At 47.5% G+C, this 25,398-nt stretch overlaps 1 protein-coding gene across 1 annotated transcript; it reads right to left on the bottom strand.

Annotated features, from left to right (window-relative positions):
• Nucleotides 1-493: 493 nt before the first annotated feature.
• Nucleotides 494-25,398, bottom strand: MYOM3 (myomesin 3). Its single transcript, XM_063419001.1, has 36 exons — nucleotides 24,744-25,398; nucleotides 24,529-24,603; nucleotides 23,771-23,936; nucleotides 23,010-23,167; nucleotides 21,652-21,747; nucleotides 20,948-21,036; nucleotides 18,636-18,680; nucleotides 18,300-18,440; nucleotides 17,637-17,798; nucleotides 17,229-17,370; nucleotides 16,950-17,149; nucleotides 16,649-16,702; nucleotides 16,380-16,507; nucleotides 15,625-15,808; nucleotides 14,491-14,665; nucleotides 13,774-13,895; nucleotides 13,106-13,293; nucleotides 12,852-12,978; nucleotides 11,867-12,045; nucleotides 11,681-11,795; nucleotides 11,309-11,465; nucleotides 10,883-10,992; nucleotides 10,369-10,413; nucleotides 10,139-10,275; nucleotides 8,619-8,763; nucleotides 7,526-7,585; nucleotides 6,826-6,893; nucleotides 6,465-6,575; nucleotides 5,741-5,828; nucleotides 5,083-5,121; nucleotides 4,826-4,931; nucleotides 3,902-4,065; nucleotides 1,867-1,903; nucleotides 1,732-1,754; nucleotides 1,590-1,645; nucleotides 494-1,304 (listed from the first exon to the last, which is right to left on the bottom strand). The coding sequence occupies exons 1-36, from the start codon at nucleotides 24,848-24,850 to the stop codon at nucleotides 1,008-1,010; spliced, it is 4,296 nt and encodes a 1,431-aa protein (XP_063275071.1). The 5' UTR covers nucleotides 24,851-25,398; the 3' UTR covers nucleotides 494-1,007.

Below are 25,398 nucleotides of genomic sequence, written 5' to 3'. Positions count from 1 at the left end.
GATAAAGAATGAATAAAATCATTCTTTTTCTTTCAAAATTGTGGGCCTCCCATTGCTTGAGGATGGGGAAAAACGTCATATTGGAGTGGGACATCAGTGATGACTTTATCCAGCAGATGTCAGCGATGTGCATCTAACTCTGAATTGAATTAAATTTCTTTGTACTTTTTGTTTTAATAGAAGATAAAAGATAAAACATGGAACAGTGCTTGGAGAGTGAATGCAGGAAGCAAATAGGATGTGTTATTTTCTCTTTTCCCCAACTGCACAAGGAATTCTTCCCTCCTCCCAGCCCCTGAGTGATGTTCCTTGCTGTCTGTGCAGGCCTGACTGTTGATTTTGGAAGACTTTCATTAGATTATGTGTCTTGCAATTAGATTGCTTAATTCAAACAGAGCCTGTATCCCGGGGGTGGCTGACCTTTCTAAGTTAACTTTTCATTCTATTTAAATAGAAACCCAATGCTCAACTTTTCCTTACCAATTCACAACCCTTTTTTTTCAGTAGGTAATTTTAAAGTAGATTCACGCAGAAGGAGACAGATTTGTAATTACATTTACCTGTGAGAATTCCTGATTTGCAGGAACATTTTTATGTGTGGAGTGTGTTCCCACACACCCACAGCTGGAGCGATTTCATCATGGATACACTCAAAGCACTGCTGAGATGTCACCAAGGGTTTGAGTTTAATGCCACACACACAGGCTACAAGAAAATCTGAATACAAAATCCCTCCACTCAGAGCCTCACGTGAATCCTCTGCTACTTCCCACACAGATTTACCAGGGCAGAGTCTCTCTGGAAGGTGAACATGCAGTGTACACACCTGTACACACGTGTACACACACACACACACACACACACACACACAAGAATTGTTCTCTAACAACTGCCAAAATACTGAAATACTGCTAAAATAAACACAGAGACACAAGCCTGAATTTTAGGGCAGAGACCCTGAAAGGCATCTGAAGGAGTTAAATTCCTTTTAAATTTCAGGAGACAATTCACTTAGGCTTTTTTGTGGTGATCCCAGCTGGGACTTCCTGCTCTGTTGCTATTGGGATCTCGCCGTGTTTGTAGACACTGATGGTGACCTGCCCTGTTTCAGAGCCGTATTTATTCTTGACGTAGATGCTGTATTTCCCTGTGTCTTCATTGCAGACTTTCTCTATGGTGATTGTGACCATGGAGCCCTTCACATCCATCCTGTATCTGTCCTGGAACACGATGACCTTCTCGTTTTTGAACCAGCTGATCTCTGGGTAGGGGTCTCCAGACACACAGCAAGTTAAGCACAGGGTCTGCCGTGAAACAGAGAACAGGGATGGGTTATGGAGCTGTAAATGTGCAGGGAAATGTAGTTCACAGAATCACAGCTTCATTTAGGCTGGGAAAAACCTTTAAGATTGAATCCAGCTCTTTGAAACCAGCCCTGCCAAGGCCACCACTGCAAAGTGGTGCCAGCTTGTGCCGGCTCAGAAAAGCTGCTGGCAGTGCACAGGAGGGTAGAGCAAGGCTCCTTCCTCCCCATCACTGATCCTTCTGTGTCTGTGCAAGGATCCAGTAATGAAATTACTCAATATTACCTTGTCCTCCATGATGGTGGCAACATCTGGCAGACCTTGAACGACTCTGGCACGACCTGGGAATGAACAAATACAACTTTTAGTTTTTCTTATCAGCAAACTTGGCTTTGTTCCACTGAAGGGAAGAGATTCGTTTACTTACGCTTCTCTGCTATGGCTGCTTCCCTGAAAGGGAGAGAAAATGATTGTGGTTTTATTTATTAGCCATGATATTAACAATTTAGAGTGTGAGACTCAAAATAGATTTAGCTGTGAAAATATTTAGGCAGGAACTTACTTTAGCCTCCTGTGCTCAGCCAGGGCATCCTCGAAAACTGCAAGAATGGAAGGTTTTAGGGAAAGTTGCCTTTTGTTTCCTTTGACTCAGTAGATTTAGCATTGTGTTGTTATCAGTGCTGGGATTACATGGATAAATGTAATTATCTCTAGATGGTATCTGCCCCCAGCTTAAGGAAACACAGCTCTGTTTGGCTACTGCTGAAATAAGTGGGACTGAGTTCTCTCTTTCCAAAGAAAAGGTCAGAGGAGGAAAAAAAGCCTCCAACAGTTTGGAAAAGCCTTTGTAAACCTGAGAGTTCTCTTTTCCAAGATGCCACCTGTGAGCTCTGCTGTCCAGTGGAGGGATTGGACACATCTCAGGAGCAGCTGCCCCCTTCTCCTCCTTTCCCCAGCAGTGCCACGGCTCCCTAAAGGCCTCAATCCTCCCTCCTGCCCACCTCCCCTCTCCTGTGTGTGCTCCTCAGTGTCCTCCCTACCCCAGTTCCACAGGGAAACCAGCCCCAGCTCCGTAAGGGACAGAGGAGTCCCTGCCCAGGGATTGAGGGGCTCCTGGAGAGCAGCTCGGGTGTGGCTCGGGTGTGGCTCAGGTGTGGCTCGGGTGTGGCTCAGGTGTGGCTCAGGTGTGGCTCAGGTGTGGCTCAGGTGTGGCTCGGGTGTGGCTCAGGTGTGGCTCGGGTGTGGCTCAGGCATGGCTCAGGTGTGGCTCAGGTGTGGCTCAGGTGTGGCTCGGGTGTGGCTCAGGCATGGCTCAGGTGTGGCTCAGGTGTGGCTCAGGTGTGGCTCGGGTGTGGCTCGGGTGTGGCACAGGTGTGGCTCAGGTGTGGCTCAGGTGTGGCTCAGGTGTGGCTCAGGTGTGGCTCAGGTGTGGTTCGGGTGTGGCTCAGGCATGGCTCAGGTGTGGCTCAGGTGTGGCTCAGGTGTGGCTCGGGTGTGGCTCAGGCATGGCTCAGGTGTGGCTCAGGTGTGGCTCAGGTGTGGCTCGGGTGTGGCTCAGGTGTGGCTCAGGTGTGGCTCGGGTGTGGCTCGGGTGTGGCACAGGTGTGGCTCAGGTGTGGCTCAGGTGTGGCTCAGGCATGGCTCAGGTGTGGCTCAGGTGTGGTTCGGGTGTGGCTCAGGCATGGCTCAGGTGTGGCTCAGGTGTGGTTCGGGTGTGGCTCAGGTCTGGCACAGGTGTGGTTCGGGTGTGGCTCAGGTGTGGCTCAGGTGTGGCTCAGGTGTGGCTCGGGTGTGGCTCAGGTGTGGCTCAGGTGTGGCTCAGGTGTGGCTCGGGTGTGGCTCGGGTGTGGCACAGGTGTGGCTCAGGTGTGGCTCAGGTGTGGCTCAGGCATGGCTCAGGTGTGGCTCAGGTGTGGTTCGGGTGTGGCTCAGGCATGGCTCAGGTGTGGCACAGGTGTGGTTCGGGTGTGGCTCAGGTGTGGCTCAGGTGTGGCTCAGGTGTGGTTTGGGTGTGGCTCAGGTGTGGCTCAGGTGTGGCTCAGGTGTGGCTCAGGTGTGGCTCAGGTGTGGTTCGGGTGTGGCTCAGGTGTGGCTCAGGTGTGGCACAGGTGTGGCTCAGGTGTGGTTCGGGTGTGGCTCAGGTGTGGCTCAGGTGTGGCACAGGTGTGGCTCAGGTGTGGCTCGGGCGTGGCTCGGGTGTGGCTCAGGTGTGGCTCAGGTGTGGCTCGGGCGTGGCACAGGTGTGGCTCAGGTGTGGCTCAGGTGTGGCTCGGGTGTGGCTCGGGTGTGGCTCAGGTGTGGTTTGGGTGTGGCTCGGGTGTGGCTCAGGTGTGGCTCAGGTGTGGCACAGGTGTGGCACAGGTGTGGCACAGGTGTGGCTCGGGTGTGGTTCAGGTGTGGCACAGGTGTGGCTCAGGTGTGGCTCGGGTGTGGCTCGGGTGTGGCTCGGGTGTGGCTCAGGTGCGGCTCGGGTGTGGCTCGGGTGTGGCACAGGTGTGGCTCAGGTGTGGCTCGGGTGTGGCTCGGGTGTGGCTCGGGTGTGGCTCAGGTGTGGCTCAGGTGTGGCTCAGGTGTGGCTCGGGTGTGGCTCAGCTCACCTTGCCCAGACAGGTCTGTTGCCAGCCTGTGGGAGCTGTTGCCATCGAATAACTCCAGGGTGTATTTGCCCTTGTCTGCCTCCGTGGGCTCCAGGATGTGCAGCCAGATCTGGTTCATGGTGCTCCCAGCTCTCGTCCTGTCTCGGCTCTCCAGCTGTTTCTCCCTGGGTAAACAAGGGAGGTCACTCCAGTAATGTTTAGGAGAGCTGGAGAAATCCGAGCACTCACTTTTTTCTAGACCTGGAGTGGTTGGAAGTGTGGGAGTCAGGATTCATTTATTGCAGTGAGGAAATCCCATAGGGCTCTGCTTTTAGGCAGCATGCCAAAGCTTCACAAACTCTACAAAAGACCTCTCAGTTCTTATTTAAAGGTCTAAATCTCACTTAGATGTTGAATATTTGTAAGTATTTAGTCCTTGAATGTTATTAAAAATTCACCTCCTTATCTACATGTGTAGGTGGTATCTAATAAAACACCAGCTCTCTATTTAGGAAGACTTTACGAGGCTAAATTAGTCAGTGTTTGGGAAGAATTTTGTAATTTTGGGATTTTTTTTCATTCAGAGTGGGGGAAGAGAGTGTTTTAGGAAAACATGAAGTAGTAAAAATAAAGTGAAAAAATTCTGTCTGTAACCAAGGATGCTGTAACTGAGCAGTGTCACAAGTGCAGCATCATTATTAATCTGGTAAAGATGATAACTTATAAATATTTCTGCAGTGCTACGATTAAAATAACATGACTTTTCATTCTGGAATTCCAGACTTGTTCCAGGATGAGAGTGAATTGTGGATTCCAGCCCTTACTCAGACAAATCCACAGTTGCCTGAAAAAATTATGGGCTCAGGCCCTAATGTTTAATTTTGGATAAACATTTACAAGGAACAGCTTGCCAGAAGTTTTGCAAATATATTTTGAGGGACTTACTTGTGATACCAGGTGGTTTTCATGTAGTCTGTGTAGTACTTGACATCTGTGTAGATTTTGATGCCTTCCTCGGTAGGCTGGATCTTCAGAGGTGTAGCAGAAAGAGCTGGGGGTTTGAAGGGAAGACTGAAATTGGGGAGGAGTGCCCAGATTTCCCTGTTCCCTCACCAAACCCCACCCCAGGGACAGCTCGGGGACCCTTGGCTCTGCCTGTGCCATCACAGCTTCCCCTGTGCTGTAAAGCTGAGCTCACGTACCACTGATCCTGCACAGCTCCTTCAGAAGCTCCTCAAAGGCTGAAAAACAAAGATTGGAGTGCTATAAATACAATTCATAGCAAATCACATCCAACCTGCCAATTAATTTCACCGTGGTTAGGATGTTTTATATCCACGGGTCTTTGTCTGTGGCAAAGCCCACTGGGAATGGAGTTTTTGCCTCTGATTCGTTTGTTTTCAGATGCTGGGCATTTATTACTAAATTTAGCTGCTCCTATCTTCCCTCACACTCACCACGTGCAGCCGACTGCCTCCCAGACAGGAGATTTATGTGCCAGGTTTAAATGATGGATTCCAGATGTCAGGGCAGGATTTAATCTTGGGCAGCAGAACCTTCTGATTGATTCTGGGTTGAAGTGACTGAAACATCCCTGAGCTTTTTTTATCTGTGGGGCTTGACAGAATTTATAATGCAGTCCTGGCTTGAGAAATGATTGCAGGTGGAAATGACATCAGCATGTGGAGCAGGAAATGCTTTATATTTGATCAGTAACTTTTAAATGTGGGTTTTAACTCCTATAAAAGCATGTAGGACATGTTGGTTTCATAGAAAGTGAGGACACCTGGTTTTAAATCCAAACTGAACTCAGGGCAGGGGTATGGATGTGTTTTGTTGTGTGATCCAAGGTTCTCTTACCTCCTTTTGTGAGGTCCAGCTGGGTGGAGTCCTCTCCTCGGTTATCTGAAACAACTGCTTTGTACAGGCCCTCATCTGCTTTGGTTACCTACCAAATACGTGTGTAATATTGATTAAAACAACCCAAACAAGCCCCAAAACAAACAACCCCTCCCAAAGAAATCCCCATATCATTGAAACAGGGCAGGATTTGGAAAAGGGGAAAAAGCTGAGATTTTCTTCTTCCTTTCTAACGAATTTAGTTGAACTGGGCAGAAATGAGAGGTGAAAAAAAGGGTCAATGTGCCCCAAAACCTTCTGTGAAAGGATGGGGCTCTGGTTCAGAAGCTGTTGGTTTTGGGGGATCAGTAGCTGAGCTCTTGCCCCCAGTCCCTGTGTGAAACCTGAAAAGCCTCTGGTTCCTTTCAGCCTCTCAGGATGTGTTACACTGTGAACAGACACCCACTGTTAAAAACATCTCATTTCTCATTAGCATCTTAGAATCACAGCCTGGTTTGGCTTGGAAGGGACCTTAAAAATTGTTTATTTCCAACCCCCTGCCATGAATTCCACTAGAATTCAGATCCAGAACGTGACTGTAACATTCAAAGTTTCTTCTCTTTTTCTTTTCTCCGTGTTTCTTTCACTCAGTGGGCACTACCCAAAACTCTTGTGGAATATTAATAAGATCAGCCCAAGTTTTTTGCCATTTTCCTGAGAGCCTCTGAGCTGTTTGATGTTTCACCTTTGAGATCTGCAGAGTTCCTATCCCAGTCTGTGGACCAAACTCTCCCCCAGCTCGTGCCTTGTGATTGAAGAACCACTGGAAGCTGGTGTCCTTCCTCAGGTTTGTTGCCTATTTAAAGTCAACATTTAGAAGTCAAAACACATTTGATTTCTTAATTCTTGGATGTCCTCATATGAATCATCACTTACATTACTCCAGAATCTGGGAATTTCCCTTCTTTGTTAAAATTTGTGCCCAAAATAAACCATCTCCTTATTGTCACTGGTCTGCAGCAAAGCATTAGCACGATTTGCAGATTTCCTCTCAAAATTACACCTAAAATCTGAATGCTGAAGGAATTCAGCCCAGCCCCTGTTACCTTGCAGGTGAGGAGCACTTCACAGCTCTCCAAAACTTTCCATGTCAAGTTCTCTATGAAATGTGGACCTGGAAAAGAAAATGAATCTCTGGTGGTGCCTTTGCCGGGATTCCTGCGGGAATGCTTCCATCTAGTGCTGAATTCCCGCAGCGCAGCTGGGAGGGGAAACCGAAATAAATCACTTTACATCCTGAAATAAATCACTTTACACCGAGCCGAGAAGGAGACTGGATTTATAGTGTGGTGTCACAGTCACTGTTCGGTGAATATCCTCATAGCAGGGAATCACCTTCCCAACCGCAGTGTTTTATCAATGAACTTGATTTATAAACTTCTTTATGCATCAGCATGAGGTGGGATGTGAACGTGGAATGCACGGATCTTTGCAAACTTTGCTAGAAATCCTGGTTTTTACAAGGAGAGGCAGTGGATCGTAATTACAGACTGTAATTCATGTTAGACAATTTTCAGGGTGTGAATGTGTTCAGTGCCTCAGCACTGTGCAGATCTCTGCTGATAAATCTGCCCAGCTTGGCTAAAACTGTTGCATTATTTTGATTTTCAAGGGCAGGGCAGAGTATCTGAAAACAAGGAGTCTTATCCTAGTGTCTTAATCAACTTAAACAATGTGTTTTAAAAGATGATGAAGTGAAATAAATTCGGTTGGGTTTCTAAGTCCTTAACCTTTGGCTGATCTTACCCTGCTTTTTCTTCCACTGTCTCCGTTTTGCTTCAGCTTCTTCTGCCACTTTAGCAAAAGCTGTGGAACAGCAAAGGACAAAGTCAACCCCCCATTATTGGATATTTCCTGTACAAAAGGTGTTATCATCAGGGCTGTGCTGTTTGTTGATGCTGAGAGCCTGACATTTATTTTCATTAAAACAAAAGAGCCATTGAAGGCTTGACCACTGAGCATTTAGCAAATTGAATACAAGATTTCATCACATAAAAAGGTAGAAAAGCTGAAATTAAAATATTTAAAAGGAAGAAACACTGAAGAAGGCAGAGAGCACAACCACATCTAACTTTAGTATCTGCTTTCACATTGTCAGTAAAGAGAAATGGGCACTTGTAGAGCACAGCTCATCAAATTAATTTTCTATCCTGAGCCCAGCAAGTGTTGAATCCCTCTGGGAAAGGGCCAGTGTCTCTCCAGGGAGTCAGGGAGATTTGATTTTATAGACATTTCCATTCAAAAACTTAGGAAGCTTCAGAAGGTCACTTGAAAGCAAAATGCAGAGAACTGAAACCAGAGACAGGCACTCGATGGGGAAGGATTTGAATGAGAATCTTGTTCCTTTCTATTTTTAATTAATTTTAGGAGCCCCTCTGTACTGCATGTCCAGGGAGCTGCGTGTTCCATGTTGAGCTTTTGTGCCTTGTCCTGGAGTGCAGTTGGCACTTTCTGTACTGCAGTGAACCAGCTGTAAATACACTGAATTTCCAGCCTGATCCTGCCTGAGATAAATGACTGCACACACTCCACTCTGCTGCCAAATTCACCACTGCAGGCTAATATGTAAAACATTTGGAAGAAAGAACTAAGCATTCCACTTCAGCAGACTGCCTTTATCGTCAAGCATCTATTTATAAGACCAAAAGCTTTAATTTATGGTAAAGAGAGATTCAGATCATTTCTTAAATGATTCCTGGACTTTAAATCTGGGCTAAAATTTGCTCTCCCCATTCCCAGTGTGCCATTAGAACTGTTGGAAATACTTGGGGGCCATAAGTGCCTCACAAACTTTCCACTGAGCATGGCAGTCTATATTTGATCCCGAATTTCCACTCACATTCATCCACGAGAACAAGGGTGAATTGATTTTTGGCTTTCCCGTCTTTGAGCTGGGCTGTGTACACCCCTTTGTCATCAGCACAGAAATCCTGGATTATCAGTTCCACCAGGCCTTTCTCTCTCACAAAGTTGATTTTGTGTGTCTGTGCAAAACAAAGGAAATGGGATAAACTGAAGAGTTTTTCCACAGTAGAACTGCTGCAAGGTCAGATCCTGGCACAGCATCTTCCACAGCTGATATTCCAGTTATTTTGTGCCTGTATCCTTATAAACTCCCCTCATTCTACAGAGGATATTCCAGTTATTTTGTGCCTGTATCCTTATAAACTCCCCTCATTCTACAGCTGATATTCCAGTTATTTTGTGCCTGTATCCTTATAAACTCCCCTCATTCTACAGCTGATATTCCAGTTATTTTGTGCCTGTATCCTTATAAACTCCCCTCATTCTACAGCTGATATTCCAGTTATTTTGTGCCTGTATCCTTATAAACTCCCCTCATTCTACAGCTGATATTCCAGTTATTTTGTGCCTGTATCCTTATAAACTCCCCTCATTCTACAGCTGATATTCCAGTTATTTTGTGCCTGTATCCTTATAAACGCCCCCCATTTGACAGGATAAGGGAGGCAGTGCCGTGTGCTGTGCCACGCTGGGGGATTCATTTGTTATTTATGTGTGTGGGAATGGTAGAATTGTTTCCAGCAGAGAGAAAATTTCTGTAAAACCACCTAACACAAACCATTTTTCCTTGATGGACATTACTGAAACCAGAATATCTGGGATTTTTAGTGGCATGGAAGTGTTGCACTTGGTTCTGATCTGTGGTGTGTAATTACATATTTGGCCAGGATGAGGAATATTTCCCCTCTTGCTGAGGTGCAGGTACCACTGAGCTCCTGCAGGTGCTTAAACACAAATTTCATTTTTCTGCCTCACTGCCCCTTTGCTCTGAGCAAATATTGTCCTTCTAAGAGCCTGACAAATGCTTTTCATGGTGCAGAACCATGTCACTGGAGAGGAGACAGGTTTTAGAAGCGATAAAGCCTTGGATAAACTCGTTGCATGTTGATTTAACATGTCAGTGCCCCAGCAGGGCACTGCAAGTCCCAACTGCTCTGGCCTGGTCCTGTCCTGTGTTCTGGGGGTCTGGGCATTGCTGCTCTGCACTCAGCTGACAGCCCATGATTTATATCTGTGCTTCATTCGCAACTGTTCTCCCCTCTGGTCCTCTCATTCCAAGTATTTTTTAAATGTTCTAATATTAATTTGATCTGGGAGGACAAGGAGGAGGCCTGAACATTTTTGTGGATGTATGAGGAGGTTGGAGGGTGCTGTAACACACACAGGGTTATTTCCAGTGCCTTGGACTGAGAAATAAATCACTTCCATCTGCTCTTAGAATTCATGAGATGTGTCTGTATTCTGTTCAATATCTGATGGGAATTCAGAACACTGGGAACGTGCCATGTTCAGCAGAGAGAAAGTAAGTCAGGATAAATTCAGAATAAAACCTACTGGGGTGCTGGTGAGCTCCTTGTCATTGAAGATCAGGTGCAGCTCAGCGTTGGGGGACAGCTTCTCCACCTCCAGCCACAGCCTCACTTCCCCTTTCTCCAGAATCTCGATGTTCCAGCCAGAGATCAGCTTGATCACTGGCAAACAGAGACAGGCACCGGGCACTCACAGGCACAGCCAGGGCTGTGCTGCTTCCCTTTCCCCAGTGCCTTTTTGCCACTTCAACTTACGGGGGTTCCTGATCTCATGGCTCTTTTTCAGTAGCTTGTCCAGATCTGAAATGCAGAGAGTAAAAAGTCAACACTAGGCCAAAACAAATTAATGGTATCAATTTAATTTAATTTGTTGATGAACTTTATTTATGCCAAAGAGAAGATAAAACGTTCAATAATGGGGAGGACTAGAGAAGGTTGGTGAGGGTAATTGTGGTTATATCTGAATAAAATGGTTGGATCAATTCAGGGAGCGTGCTAAAGAAGGTTTAAATCACTGTGACAGTATAGCCAAATGTGAAATCTGAACTGCAGTGGAAAAATGGCTTTGCAGGAGCACGGAATCTTTCCTTAGGGGACTGTAAAAGAAACTGCCCTTGAGCCTTCAAGGAATGGGAAACATCTCGTTAGTGATATCATTAAGTGACATTAGTTACTCATTATTCTTCTGCTAGAAACTTTCCCCTAAACATCTAAGATTAGAAAATGAGGACACATTCGTTTTTTGTTGTTGGCAATTACCAGTTTTTACCTTCTTTTGTTAAAGTGCAGCTGGCAGAGATATCATCATCTACATCCGTGACCTCCACTGAATACACCCCCAGGTCCTTTTCTGAGGGCTCTTTCAGTATCAGTTTTGATCTTGAAGTAAAAAGAATAACAGCAAAAATTATATTTTCCTCAGAAATGATGTCTCCTGTAACAATTTGATACACCCAGAACAGGAAATACAGAACTGATTGGAATTTATGAATGACACTGAGGATCAAGGTAAAGCTGTTGGGAATATGAAGGCAGCTGCTCCCAGACTGCAGTGAACAGCCCATGTCATGGACTGCAGGGCTGGGAGTCAGGGAAAGGACAGGGAAACGTTTGGCTTTGTGTTTTTCTTGGTGTTTAATGTGTTCTTTACTCACCAGTCCATGATTCATTTTCTCAGGGTGCATTAGATACTCACCTATTGCCCTTCTCTTCAATCTGCACTCGGTCAGGATCTGGAGGTCCCTCATAGTCCTTTGACCAGATAAATTCAGAGGAGTCGTTCTTTTCAGGAGCCTCAAAGGCCATATAAATGAAACCCTCTTCATCCACCCCGAGTTCAATTTCATTTGTGCCTGTATGAGTGAAAAACCCACAAAAATTCCTTACCAAAGCAGTTCAACCCCCAAAACCAAACCACACAGTGCACACTTAATTTGATTTGTTCATCGTTTTACTGAGGGTGTTTCTTGCTGTGAAACAAGTAGCTGATGTGTCACAAAGCAGTTTTTCACCCAAATAATACATTTATTTACAGACTGGCCCAGTCTCATGGCTTTTAGTCTCATACCAGGTTTGGTTTTAGCCACCACAGGATCCGAGGGGAGCGAGGGGGGTCCAACTCCAGCCTTGTTCAGCGCTCGTACTCGGAAAATGTAACATTTCCCTGTCTCCAGGTCTGAAACCTGCAGCAAACAGCCAGGAATTAATGTCACACTCAGAGAAGCAGCACTTGGGCACTAAGAGAGGTACACACCTTCATGTGGGTGGTGGCTGCGGGCTGCTTGTTTATTTGTTTCCATTCCTCGGAGCCCTCTTCACACAGGTCTATGAAGTAGCCTGTGACCGGGCCTGCCCCCGGGTACAGCGGAGCCTCCCAGAGCAGCTGCAGGGAGCCGTCCCTCACCTGGGTGCACCTCACGTCGTGAGGAGGGCCTGGCACAGGGGACAGAGAAAGCTGAGCTTGGGCTGGGTCACAGAGCAGGGTTCTAGGTGGTGTGGCCGAGTTTCTCAGGTATCGTGGGCATGATATGCTCACAGATACCATTTGAGCTATTCTAAACTAGGCTAAACTAAGCTTTAAGCTTGAGTCTAGTAGGCTGCAAAACGTTTAACATACGTAGTAGCAGATAAACTTATTTCTTACTAAAGATGTGTTAAAGTATAGACACTCGCAGTATAGAAGTAATAGCACTAAATTTCTGTAACTACTTTAACCTTAGATTGCTTACATACTTTTGTATGTTCACTACTTATCACAGTACACCTGCTAACTGTAAACTATTCGTGCTGTACTTAACCAGCCATCTCGCAGAATAAAACAGAGTTCGTACTAAAAACCATACTAGTTAGTCTCACGTTACTCTAGTCCCCAGTCTTACCAAAACTCAGCTACAAGGTGGCAGTGGGATAGGGGTCTGTAGGGGATGCTTTCTGTGGTAATCAGGGGAAGGTTTATAAGATAGTATAACCAGCTGCTTTAATGGTATTTACTATGGTGTGAATAAAAAGGGATTTAGATCCTGATTTGTTGTTCTCTGTAAACAATATTATTAAAAATCCCTGGGTGCTCTATCTGTGTAATGCAGGAATTTCACCCTGCATCAGAACATCCCTGGAAGCGTTTGTGTGCTTTTCTGTCCTGGGAACAACCATTTCTATGGTAGAAACCCCTTGGAAGAGTGAGAAGATAACAAATACAGCTGGTGACATTCTCCTGGATGCTTTTACATCAGGGATACCTGGCTCTGGCATTGTCCATTCCTCACATCTGAACAGGTCACTGGGCTCAGACACTTCTCCAACTCCAGCCCTGTTCATGGCCCGGGCACGGAACTCGTACAGGTGCCCCTGCTGCAGGCCGCTGACCTTGGGGTGCAGAAGGGCACACATGGTTATTTCAGCAGCCCTTGGGGCTGCCCAGGCCAGCAGGACACTGAAAAAACCCAGCTCCAGCCCTGGTGCAGCTGTTCCCAGCTGTGCTCCCAGTGGATACCGTGCAGACTCTCCGAGGAATCGGCTGAGTGTTGACTTCGTGCCAGTCTGGCTCAGAGGAGTCGTGCTGGTCCAGGAAATATCCCAGGATCTTCGTTCCTCCTTTGCGCTTCGGGGCTTTCCAGCCGATGGTCATCTCATTCTTGCCACAGTGCAGCAGCACAAAGGCTCGTGGGGCCGAGGGACAGGCTGGGCACAGAGGGACACAGGGACAGCAATGGTCACAGCAGTGCCCACCCTCTCCTTTGGGAGTCACAGCACAAGCCTTGGATATATCTCAGGAGAGCCCTGGCCTGGTGCCTTGTGTGGCAGAAAAAATGGGAGCAGTGAGTTGATAAAGTGGGGAACGTGAAGATCAGATCCTGGATGGTGTCACGGTTGTAGGGTTTTCTAATTTCCCTGAGAAATTCTCAATGTTGATTTCCAGACATCGCATAACTGAGCACTTAAAATGGTCACTTGTACCCAGGGCCAAATTAACACCACAAATGTAACACACTGCCAGGTCAAAATGCTAATTAATTAACTCTGTCCACACTTGGCAAGTGTAATTGATGGCAGAAGCTGCGGGGTACAAGAAAATGAGTTCCCTGTTCTGTTCCTCAGACACTGTGACCACAGCAGGCAGTGCCTGGCAGGTGGGGCTGGAGGGGTTTGGTCACTACTCACCGATGGCTGGCCTGACAACGATGGGATCTGTTTCTGCTGAGCTCTCACTCAGCCCTGCCTCACTCACAGATTTCACACAGAACACGTATTCCTTTCCAGGCTGCAGCCCAGGAACAGTAAATCTGGCAGAACAAATAGATATATTTGTGTTTGTGCACAGGTAAACAGTGCTGAAGCAGACAGCAACACACTTTAATAAGGCTTTGTTCTTGCAAAATCATTATTTGTCATTACAAATTAATGTGTTGCATGAAATGGCTCCAAATAATTCACAGTGGGTATGGATCAGATGGAGAGAAATCACCATTGGCAGGGAGATAAACAGGACTTTTAAATGGACTTTTAAATGGACTTTTTCTGCTTGACATGTGACCTCCACAGCTGGAGAGTGACTGTAAATTCTGCATGTGATTGACACCGAGTTACTCTACTGGAAACCAGGCAAACCCACGGAATGTGGTTCTGCTGGAGCCCCGGGCTGTACAGCCCCGGCCTGTGGAGAACACACAGCCTTTGCTGCCAGCTCTGGGTGCAAAAGCCAGGCCTGGAGCACTCCTGAGCCCTCCAGGAGGCCGTGGTGGTGCTGGTGTGCGTGCCAGCCTGGGTGTGGGGACTGAAGGAAGTTCTTTTTTTATCTGAAACACGACTCCAGCCAGAAAGAGAAGAATCCCGGCTGGGCCCTGTCACCCCTGAGTGGAGCAGAGGAGCTGAACTCACTCGTTGCATGTCACTGGCTTGTTGTTGACTGTTTGCCATTCCTCTGTGCCCGTCTCCCGGCAGTAGATGTAATAGCCAAGGGGCTCCAGGCCAGCCTTGGGCTTGTCCCACTGCAGAACAACAGATGTCTTGGTGTCTCTGAATGCCAGAACCTGAGATGGTGGAGGCAGAGGAGCTAAAAAAAGGAAGAAACAAGGAAAAAACACAGGCAAAAATAGTGAGGCTTAAAATCTATAATTTAAGAAAACCAAAATTATTATAAGTGAGTTGACCTGTTGGATTTATTCAGCTTTTCCAGAGCACCATTTTCAAATTGTTGCCCAGGGAAGCTGAGGCTGCCCCATCCCTGGAAGTGCCCAAGGCCAGGCTGGATGGGGCTGGAGCACCCTGGGATAGTGGAAGGTCCCTGCCTATGGAGGAGCTTTGAGGTCCCTTCCAACCCAAACCATTCTGGGTTTCTGTGGAATTAGAGCAAAATGCCATGGACAGGGGCCCACTCTGCAGGGTCTGCTTTTGTGCTTGAGTTTGCCAGATCTCTTCTTCCTCTCCCACTGATTCCTGCAGTTACCCCACACAACTTTATCTGAAGAAGAGAAGGAACAAAGCTCATCTGTTGATTGTCCTTGGCTCCACCCTGAACTGGGACCTGCTCCACTCTGCATTTCCATTTATGAGTGAACACTGGAGCAGCTTCAGTGTGGGACAATACACAAACAGTCAGTGCTCATCTCTCTGCAGAAGAGAAACACCAACATGAGCCTTTGGCCCTCTCACTGTCGGCTCAGTCCAGGTGAGAACACCCCAAAGCAGCCCCGCAGAGGCTGCTGCAGCCTCCTCTCATTCCTTCCACAGTCACCTCCCTCACACCATGCTGGAAACATCCTTGGATTAAACACAGGCTTCAACTGTTCCTATTTGATTAAACGTAATTCCCCTCTCACTGCTTGCTTAGATTAACACTGCCCTGACCAACTGCAAACCAATTAAAGAAGGATTTAAGGCTTCAAGAGATGTCGTTCTACCAAAGCCACTGCTGTGTAATCATAGACCCTGAAGTTTAGAGGGCAGCGTGGGCAGGGGATCCCCTCATTCCCTCGGTGAATCCCTTCCCCACATGGTGAGAGCAGGAATTACCCAGCTTTGCCCCGGCCGTGACGGGCGGGCTGGGCACCGAGGGCTCGCTGATCCCAAACTTGTTCACGGATCGCACGCGGAACCGGAAGGATTTTCCCTTAACCAGATCAAAGAGTGCAAATCTTGGGGAATTGGCCGGCGTCTCCAGGTTCACCATCTGCCAGGAGCTGCTGCCCACGAGCGACTGCAAGGAAAAGGTGATGATTTACATCTCCTGTGAGCACAAAACCCTCCTGACCAATAACAAACAGGAAAGGAATTGAAGAAAAGCTCCAAACAAAACACAAACCAAAGCCATAAATTACACATTTCTTGTTGATGTACCCAAACTTTTCACCCTTGGCAGCAGAGGGCCCCTTTGCTACAGGAGGTGAGAAATAAGGAGATTGCTTAGAAATAAGGAGATAATGCATGAAAGGAGATTGGCAGAAGATACTAATTAACCAGCAGAATGATTAGCGGGGAACTCATCAGTGAGGTGTTGTGCAGTTCTTCACAGCTTTTTCACCTTTCAGGGCCTTAGGGCAGGAACAGTTCTTCTTGTTAGAATTCTGCCTCTGTTCTGTGGTGTTAAAATTCCTTGTGCATTCCCTGTTAATCATTAGTCCTTGAGCCGGTGTCAGAGTGGGGCTGGAGGAGGCTGAGCCAGCCCGGTTTGAGGCTGGATCTCCCCAGTTCCTAACTGGGAATGGCCTCACCTGGAAAGAAAAGCTTCTGCTCTGCAGCTCCCCTCCTGGGTGATGTTATTTCCTTACCTTTTCCACATAATAATTCAGGGGCTCTCTGCCTCTTGGATCTGGTTCATCCCAGGCCAAAGCCACGTAATCTTCTCTGACCTCAGTTGCATGAACATTGGTGGGTGGCAAGGGAATTTTAATGTGTCCTATGGGAAGGCAGAAAAGGCTTCAGTGAAAATGTGGCAAGAAAGTAAAGTTCTTTTCCAATGGATTCTGTTCTCTGACTATAAATTAAGATTCTTCAATATAAGGAAGGAGACCAACACTTTGGGGATATTTGAACTCACCCTCCAGGTCATCCTTGGATATTTCTATGGTCCTGCCCTCGTCGTATGGAATCACTGCAGTGACAAACAGGGCACTGTTATCCACCCACAGGAGGGGAGAAAGACAGACCCAGGACTGGGTCATTGGTTCTGTGCACAATTAAGGACATTTTATGCCACAAACAATGGCATTTTGAGCATTTGCTGTTCAGAATGCTCCCAAGATGGGCTCGGCAAAGGCGTTTGTGGGAATGAGGAGGATCTGGACAATCTGCACTCAGTTATTCCTGCAGCCTCCCGTGGTCCTGGGTTCAGAACCCACCTGTCACTCTCTTGTCCCTGCTGGGGTCGTGGGTTGTGACGGGGTCGGTGGCCTTGGAAGGGCGGCTGGTGCCAGCCTTGTTGACAGCCTTGACACGGAACTGGTACGTCTGTCCCTCCGCCAGCCCCAGCACCGGGCACCGGCAGCTCCTCACGGGCTGGGCACTGCAGGGCACCCACTCCTCTGAGCCAGCCACACACCTGCAGGAGACACGGGGCTCCTTTGTTCCAGCTCCGCTAGAAAATGGGGTTTTTTAGTTCAAAATGATGCCTTACAGACCTTTCAATGAGGTATCCCAGGATGGGGCTTCCTCCATCGTCACTGGGTGCCACCCAAGAAAGGATCAAGCAGTCTTTGTTCACATCGTGGCACTTCACGTTGAGGGGGGACCCTGGGGCGCCGGGTGTCAGTGCTGCAGCATCTGGAAAACACCAAGGGAGGGTGGGGAGCTTGTGTTCTTTGCTCTTCTGAAATTTTCTTTGAGTAGCTTAATTTTAAGTGTCTAAGGACCTATCCCATTAACAGAAATCCTATTTTTTAATACCAAAATCACCAGCGAAAATAAGATTTGGTCATTGTGATAATTCTATCCACACACAAAATTAGGAGCAGTTTCCTTGTGTGTGAGGGTGGGAATTCCTTCATGCCAAGGCCTTAGGAAAGGAGATGTGTAGGTTCTGCAGGTACCTCTAACAAACACGTAGGTGGTCTGCTCCTTGTATCCATCCAGCGAGGGCACACGGATGGTGTAGAACCCCTCGTCCTCTTTGTGAGCACAGGGCACTGTCAGAGAGGCCTCACGCTCCCGCAGCCTCAGCTCCTGACGTTCCGAGTCCTGCAGCAGCTCCCCTGTGGGGCAGGAGGAGGGGAGAGCAGGCTCACCTGGATCTGCCTGCTTAGGAGTGGCAATATTTATTCCCAGATGCCTCAAAAAGCTCAGAATGAGGCGAGGGATCTCTACGACATTCCTGGTATTGTTTTCCTGCCTCCAAATTGCAGCCATGGACTCTGATCCACAGAAAGACCCAAATCCCTGATTGCCAGCAGAACAACACAGAGTATCCAAAAGTTTTTCTCACTGGAGAGCCAAACTAAGGCTCTTAAAATATTCTTATGAGCAGGAATGTCATTACCTCCAAAACATTTCAATGGTATCATCCTTTCCAAACAGGAAAAAGGCAAACATTAAATAGTAACGTCTGTGGCTTGAGCAGGGCTGAGAACAGCTCAGGAAGCCTGAATTTTAATTATTTTCTTTTTTTTTTTCTGCAAACATTCAGTCACAGCTGTGAATTCCAGTGGGATATTCCCAGAGGTAAATGCACATCAACTCAGCTGTTGCCTACAAACCATCTCTGAACCAGGAGATGCCTCGTTGGTGGTCCAGTAAATCAGAGGAGAAGTAACAGGAGAGGGTGAAAGGCTCCTTCTCTCTTCCAAACAAGGGTTTCAGTGGAAAAGCAAAATCTGCCTCCCTGGCCAAAAGGGATCCTGTGGAACAAAAGTCAGCATGACAAAAGAGACTTCCAGAGCCTTCCTCCTGTAGTATTTTATTGTCTTTTATTTAGAGTGAGCCTTGCACTTTGCATGTGCAGTCAGGCTGACAGGAAAAGCTTTCAGGGAAAAAATAATCAAATTGCACAAAGCTATAGAAATAAGTAATAATAACGTCAATGATTTACTCACTTTTGTATATTTCTGAATCAAATCCTGACTCCGTTCCATAATATTCTATAAGACAAGAGAAAACCACATTTAGCAAATCTCAGAGTGTTTATCTTCTTAGAAACCCCCAGTGATACTCAGCAAATTGTTTTTCCCTCAAGCCAGCCCTTAATTTGAACCTGCAAAGTGTCACCATGGGGTAAAACTTTAATTAATTGGACAGCTGATGCCCTTCCCAAGGCACTGGGGATGTGTGTGCAGAGGAAATTGTTCCCGTGACTGTTCCAGTGGAAGCAATCCTGCTCCGAATGCTCACGTGCACTCGGTTATTCACAGGGTTTTGTCACTTTGGCTTCTGCCTTTTCAAGCAGGCAACTTAAAACCAAATAAAATAAAGATCTGAATAAAAGAAACCCCAAGGATTTTAACAGCGTTCTTAGAGGATGACGTGGGATTCTTGAAAACTGCCAGTGGCTGGGAGTTCAAGATTTAACCAAAGGAAAGGATATTTTTTTGTTTGTGGGGAGTTCAAGATTTAACCAAAGGAAAGGATTTTTTTTTTGTTTGTGCTGAGACACCGAGGCAGTTCCTGGAGCTCAGGGAAGGGTTTCTGTTTGTGCATTCTCTGGAGGTGTCACAGGTATCCACCTGTGGCCTCTTGGCATCACAGCACAGTGTGAAACGATTTGGAGCTGAAATCCAAGAACTGCTGCACTTAACATGAAACTGAGGTACTTTTCTAAATGTAATAAATGCCCATAAAATAAAGCCTGTGCTTCCAGTGGTTGGAGTTTGGCAGTAGCAGACCAAAACAATGAGAGTGAGTGTGACACAGGAGAGGAGGGAAATGTAAAGCACTGGGGGTAAACCAGGCTCATCCCGGGCCCTGCGAGACCCTCAGGGGTGCCTTAGGGAAAGGGAATTGGATCCCAGGGACCCTCCCCTGGCACCGAGACCTTTCCAGACACCCAGGGCCAGGGGAGGGATGCCACGGCCTGCCCGGGGCACCAGGAATGTTCCCGTGGAGGCAGGATTAAAGCCTCGCTGTAATCTCTATTTTCAGAGCGGTAAATGCAGATAGCAGGAGGAGGGCTCGGGTTACGGGGTGGGTTTGGGGCAGGAGCAGTGCACGGCGGTGTCTGCTGTGGTTATCCCCGGGTTAACCAGGCTCAGAGGGCAGCAGAGACCTCAGCCCCTGCTCCATCCTCATGCCTGCTCTGGTCCTACAGATTGCACGGGGAATTGAGAGCAGAAGGGTTTTATTGGTGAGGAATTTTTCACTCAGGCTGCTGCTTTGTGGCAAAGGGGAGCTCCTTTGGCAGTTGTGCCATAGTGTGAGAATCTCCTGGTAACTTTTCCTGTCTCCCTGCACTAGGGTAAGGGGGATTTGGGAATCTGGGGAGGATGAAATCAAGGTTTTCTGGGCTGTTATTCCAGGCCCTTTAGACGTGGTAAATGCCTGCTGCATATTTCCAGATGAGATGAATTTTGACACTGTTTAATTAAAGGGCCTGAAAGATGTGATAATGCACTGCTTTTACAATCCTTGAGTCACATTCTTCTGCAGGGATTTGCATCCCAGACAGGACTCAGATCAAAATATGGCATGTGAAAATAAGTGTGATAATAACACAAGCCATGACAGAGGGCTCTGTCAGTCCCACTGAAGGGTTCAATTGTCTACAGTCCTGTAGGTCTATTCTGTCCATGCTTTTTATGATAAAATTGCAATTTCGATATAAATATATGAAATTTGAAGAGCTGAACTGTGGTGCTGTGAGACTGCTCTGCGTATTTCTCAAAGCTTGCGCTGATTTCCCTTTTCAAGTGCTGGTGGTTTATTTACTTCCTTCCCCATGGCTGGATTTGGCTGTGCACAATGTGTATCTGCAGGGTCTGTGCCAGTTATTTTAAGAGCAGCACAGATCAAAGAGGAAAATCTTGCATTTGCCCTTGGTAGGTGCTGATTTCAGGAGAAAACTGCAATAATGCTCTGAGAGGTCCCACTGAAAGCCACAGCTCTTGGGAAACGACTCTTGCTTATCTTTAGCAGACTCTTTGTAAGCCTGTTGTGTGTTTTACTGCAGGGCTGTTTCATAGCAGTCCAGAAGAAACAAGCACCTAAATTTAGTCCGATTTTATCCCAGTGAAAGGACAGCTGTGTCCAAATGGAATCTGAAAGGAAAAACTTTGGCTGGGCCCAGAAGTGACTGAGGAAGAGAAGCTGTTCTGTCCTTTTCCAGAGTGCTTGTGTGTGCCTATCAAATAATGAAGATATTTGGAAGACTCTGCAGTGTTTGAAAGGTTAAAGCCAAAGGAATATTTGTACTTACTCCTGACAAGCACCGTAGCGAAGGAATAAGCTTCACCATACTGATTCTTTACCTCCACACTGTATTCAGCAGAATCTTCCATGGAGCACCTGGAAAGAAAAAAAAAGTTTCTTCTCCTTCATATTTCACTGGACAAATTCAAAAGGATTCCCCTTTAATCCCAGAGGTGTTTGCTTTTCATCCAGAAGCTGCTTTTCCTTCCAATTACAAGGATTTCTGGTACTTTATAGTCATTTTTTTCTCTTGAGACCCGGAAGGAAAACATTTGAGCAAAAGGCCTGTGGAACACTTGATTGCACTGAAGATTTGCATTTGTCTATCACTGTATAATTGATAGATCAGAACTAATGTTCTGATTACACTGATCCATCCCAAATCACATTTGTTTGTCTGCTTGTGAAGTGCTTAATATGCATTCCTTACCCTGAAGGAAAAAAATGGTGCTGATGCATAAGAAGAGGGGCAGAAGTAAATGAAGCCATTAAATTTTGTTTGATTTTGTTTTATTCTTCTTAGATTTTTTAAGCCTTGTGAACTGCTGTGGAGATTGGCAAATGTTTAGCTCATACACAGCAGCCTAAAGGCAGACAAGGTCAGATTCCAGAAGAATTACTTGGTTTGTTTATCGTACACAGACTGGGAATTTAGGGAGAGCAGGTCTCACTCAGCTGAAAGAGGAGCTCAGCCAAGGGCACAGCCATTACCTGCTGATGTGCAGGGTCAGCATCCCAAATTTGTTGCTGATCTTGTATTTTCCTGCTGGGGCTTGGCGGGGATCGATGGGGATTCCATTTTTATACCTGGTGGAAGAGAAGGAAATGTTCTGTTAGGAAAGGACCCAGATCAATACCCCAGGAAAGAGGAGCAGACACAATTCCCTCTTTCACAGATCTCCCTCCTCAATCCCAACCAGTCTGGCAGCTAAACCCAGACCCCTCCGTGGTCCTGTGTGCCTGCTCAGCCTCGGCTTTGCGTTCCCTGCCCTGCAGCTCCCGTCAGGGAGCTCACAGATGCCTCCTCCTTGTGTTCCCCAGGGCTGTGTGGGAGGTTCAGATTCTCTTTGCTCTCAGAATAATCCAGAGAGGTCGTTCTGGAAGGACACAGGACACCCAGAGCTGCTGCCTACGAGTCATTAGTAATGCAAATGTTTGCACACCCAAACCTTCCAGAGGAGGAATGGTCCATCACTTCAAACTGATCCAAGTACGCTTGGCAAATTGGTTTTTTGATGTTGTCTTTCATTTATTTCTGGTGTGTGCTGCACTCAGGCCCAGTCTGTAACACTCTCCCCCTGAGGCTGGTTAATACACAAAGGGAGTAACTGATAGTTGTGTTTAATGCTGAAACTCTCATGGTGTCCAAGGCAGCCAGGCCTTGTTGGGGTGTGTTTGTGGGGATTTAGTGCTGGAAGGAGGTTCTGGTGACTGAAACCCCAAGTTTGCCTGTGGGAAAACCAAAGGAAATGGGAAAAGCTCCATGAACACAGCCTTGTCCCAGGAGGATCCCACAGGGATGTCCAGGAAACAGGGAAAGCTCCATGAACACAGCCCTGACCCAGGAGATCCCACAGAAATGCTCAGGAAACAGGGAAAGCTCCATGAACACAGCCCTGTCCCAGGAGGATCCCACAGGGATGTCCAGGAAACAGGGAAAGCTCCATGAACACAGCCCTGTCCCAGGAGATCCCACAGAAATGCTCAGGAAACAGGGAAAGCTCCATGAACACAGCCTTGTCCCAGGAGGATCCCACAGGGATGTGCATGAAACAGGGAAAGCTCCATGAACACAGCCCTGTCCCAGGAGGATCCCACAGGGATGTGCATGAAACAGGGAAAGCTCCATGAACACAGCCCTGTCCCAGGAGATCCCACAGGAATGTCCAGGAAAGAGAGGAAAGCTCCATGAACACAGCCCTGTCCCAGGAGGATCCCGCAGGGCTGTCCCTGCTCCCGGGCCCCCAGTCCTTACTGGTGCACCAGTGGGACTGGGCAGGGAGGTTCTGTGTGGCCTCCTGCCCTCCCTCGTGGCCGCCCAGGGCTGTCCCTCGCTGGCAGTGCCGTACCAGGTGGCGCAGGGCGCGGGGCGGCCCAGGGCGGTGCACGCCAGGGTGACGTCCATGCCCTCCCAGACGCCGTGTGCCCGCAGCGGGATCCAGAACACGGGCGCCCGCCCCGAGAGCAGCTCCAGCAGCTCCTTCTGCAGGCAGGCCTTCTCCAGAGCCTGTGGCAGGGAGACACAGGGTGATGTTGTTACACAGATTCTCTGACATGAGGGAACCTCTGAGTGATGCCTTAAGGCTGAAACAGAGGCTAGACAGGGTGAAAGGAACAAAATGAGTGTTTATTCAAGCCCATGCCCTTGCGTCTCCAGACCCACAGAAGTGGCCCAGCCCAAATATTTCCAAGATGGAGACGAAAAAAGGGGCTTGTCCCCAGATCTTACCCCTTTTACAAGTTTCCATTCATTTGCATATAGCAATGCACTGTACAATCAATAACCCCGAATCACCGAACACCCTCCTCTCGACTTGCCCTTCTCTTCCAGGTTGTTTATGCTCGGGCCTGGAGCTTGGAGACAATATCCTTGAACAAGACTGCCCTACCCCCATCACCCCGTGAAGATCCTAGCACCACTCAGTGCTATCAGACAAAACAGAAAAACCCAGCCCTAAGGCATCATGAGAACATTGCAGTGGCAGGGGTGCAAGGCCTTCCCTTGGAGGGGTTTGGGCTTGTCCCAGCACCTGCTGCGGTGCAGGATCCTCCCCAGAGCACAATTTTAAGCCTGTTGGCATCTGCTGCCAGCAGAGGTGTCTGCTCTGACCTTCCTGCGCAGCCCCTTGCGGTCAGCCCTGACCCGGAGCAGCCTGCACAGCCTGATGACCTCCTCTTCCATCTTCTCCATGTCATTCCCAAAACGAATCCTCTTCTGCCCCCTCTGCTCCAGCTCCAGGATATCAGCTTCCCTTCTTAGGTTGTACTCCCTGGAACTACATCATGATAAAAGCCAACAGAAGTCAAGATCATTTTTTTTTTCTCTTTTCTGGGGGTCTTTTTTGCTGTTTATAGCACACTTTGGTTAAATCAGAGTGTTACAGACAGACACATCAGCTGATGGAGTGTGGGTAGGAATGTCAGGGAATTTTCCCTCACAGGAACCAGCACTCCCAGAAGAGATCAAACTTCCATGGGCACCCACAGTTTGGCTGCTTTTGGTCCTGGGGAGGAAGCTGAGAGAAGGATCAAAGGGAGGAGAGATGTGGCTGAGATTTTCTAGGGAAGAGGGAGAATCCCATCTGTTACCATTCATTTATTAATCTGTCAGTATTTTCCATTTATTCCTCCAAAATCTGGTTTCTCTCACATCCCTATATGTAAGCAGAGCAATGTTCCTCATTATCACATGGCACCATCATTTAATTTCCTGCATTTTAGTTGAGGCCTGGTGTTTTTAAAGGAAGAACCTCTGGATTGGACCTGCTCTTTTTGCTTCCAACAGGATAAGTTGGGAGCTGTGGCCCTGATGCAGAGCTGTGATGTTGCCTACAATGGATATTGGAGTTATAATAATTCCTGACTTACTTCGATGTTTCGGAGGTCAAGGCAAGGGCAGCTGCTATCGACAGGTCTGAAAGGCTGAAAGTCTCCTCTTCCTCACTTCCAGGGGCAGATCCATGGAAAAGAATCCAGATAATGTTCCATCATTTCACAGACTCAGAATTCTACAAATCTGCGAATGTGCAGAAAGCCCAGTCTGCACCTGATTGACTCAACCTGTCCCCAGCTCTGGGTCTTACCTGGTTTTAAACCTTTTTTTCCTGGTTGTGGAGGTCATTTCCAAGCTCTGTTTCCTCTCCTCCTTCTGCTCCTCCTCTCTGTGGTGGAAAAAGGCTCGAGTTCCCATGGTGGGATGTCAAAGCCAAACTTTCTTGCTGGAAGAGATTTAAACATTCAAAATCAGACACTTCAACAGAATCTTTTTAAGCCCTTGCTCTGCTTTGGCGTTCAGGGGCAGTGAGTGAAGGCTGATATAAAAATCTCTAAATGTGTAATTCCCCATTCCCAGGCTGCACACGGAGCAGTCACAGCTCAGCACTCCAAGGGGATAATTCTTCATCCAGTCCTTTGCCTCCAGAGGCATCGGGTGTTTCTCCTGAGCTCTCAGGGAAAGATTGAAAAGTCATGGAGAAAACATCATCCTCCCAAATGCCAGCCTGCCAGGAGGGCTCAGTACACAGCAGGGTTTTCCCAGGAAGCTTCCCAGAGAAATCCCATCCCACAGGTGGAACAAGGAGCAAACGTTGGCACTGGTGGCTCCCTCTGTCCCTGGCTGTCCCCAGCCTGTGCTCTGGGAATCCACAGCTCTCTGCTTTTAGGCTCTGACTAATGGGTGGGCATTAAAGCCAATTTTTAAAGTGGATGCCTCCTCATCTCCCTGTCCCTGCAGTTAAA

Source organism: Prinia subflava, chromosome 24, assembly GCF_021018805.1.
Source record: "Prinia subflava isolate CZ2003 ecotype Zambia chromosome 24, Cam_Psub_1.2, whole genome shotgun sequence".
NCBI classification, from domain to species: Eukaryota; Metazoa; Chordata; class Aves; order Passeriformes; family Cisticolidae; genus Prinia; species Prinia subflava.
The sequence above is the reverse complement of the archived record's forward strand: the minus strand, read 5'-3'. Positions and strand labels throughout refer to the sequence as shown.

Coding starts and splice junctions, on each gene's coding strand:
- MYOM3 (XM_063419001.1), bottom strand. CDS start 24,850: ATGGGAACTCGAGCCTTTTTCCACCACAGAGAGGAGGAGCAGAAGGAG. Junction 13,896..14,490: donor AAGCCAGTGACATGCAACGA/GTGAGTTCAGCT, acceptor TTGTTCTGCCAG/ATTTACTGTTCCTGGGCTGC. Junction 4,932..5,082: donor GGAGCTGTGCAGGATCAGTG/GTACGTGAGCTC, acceptor TCAAACCCCCAG/CTCTTTCTGCTACACCTCTG.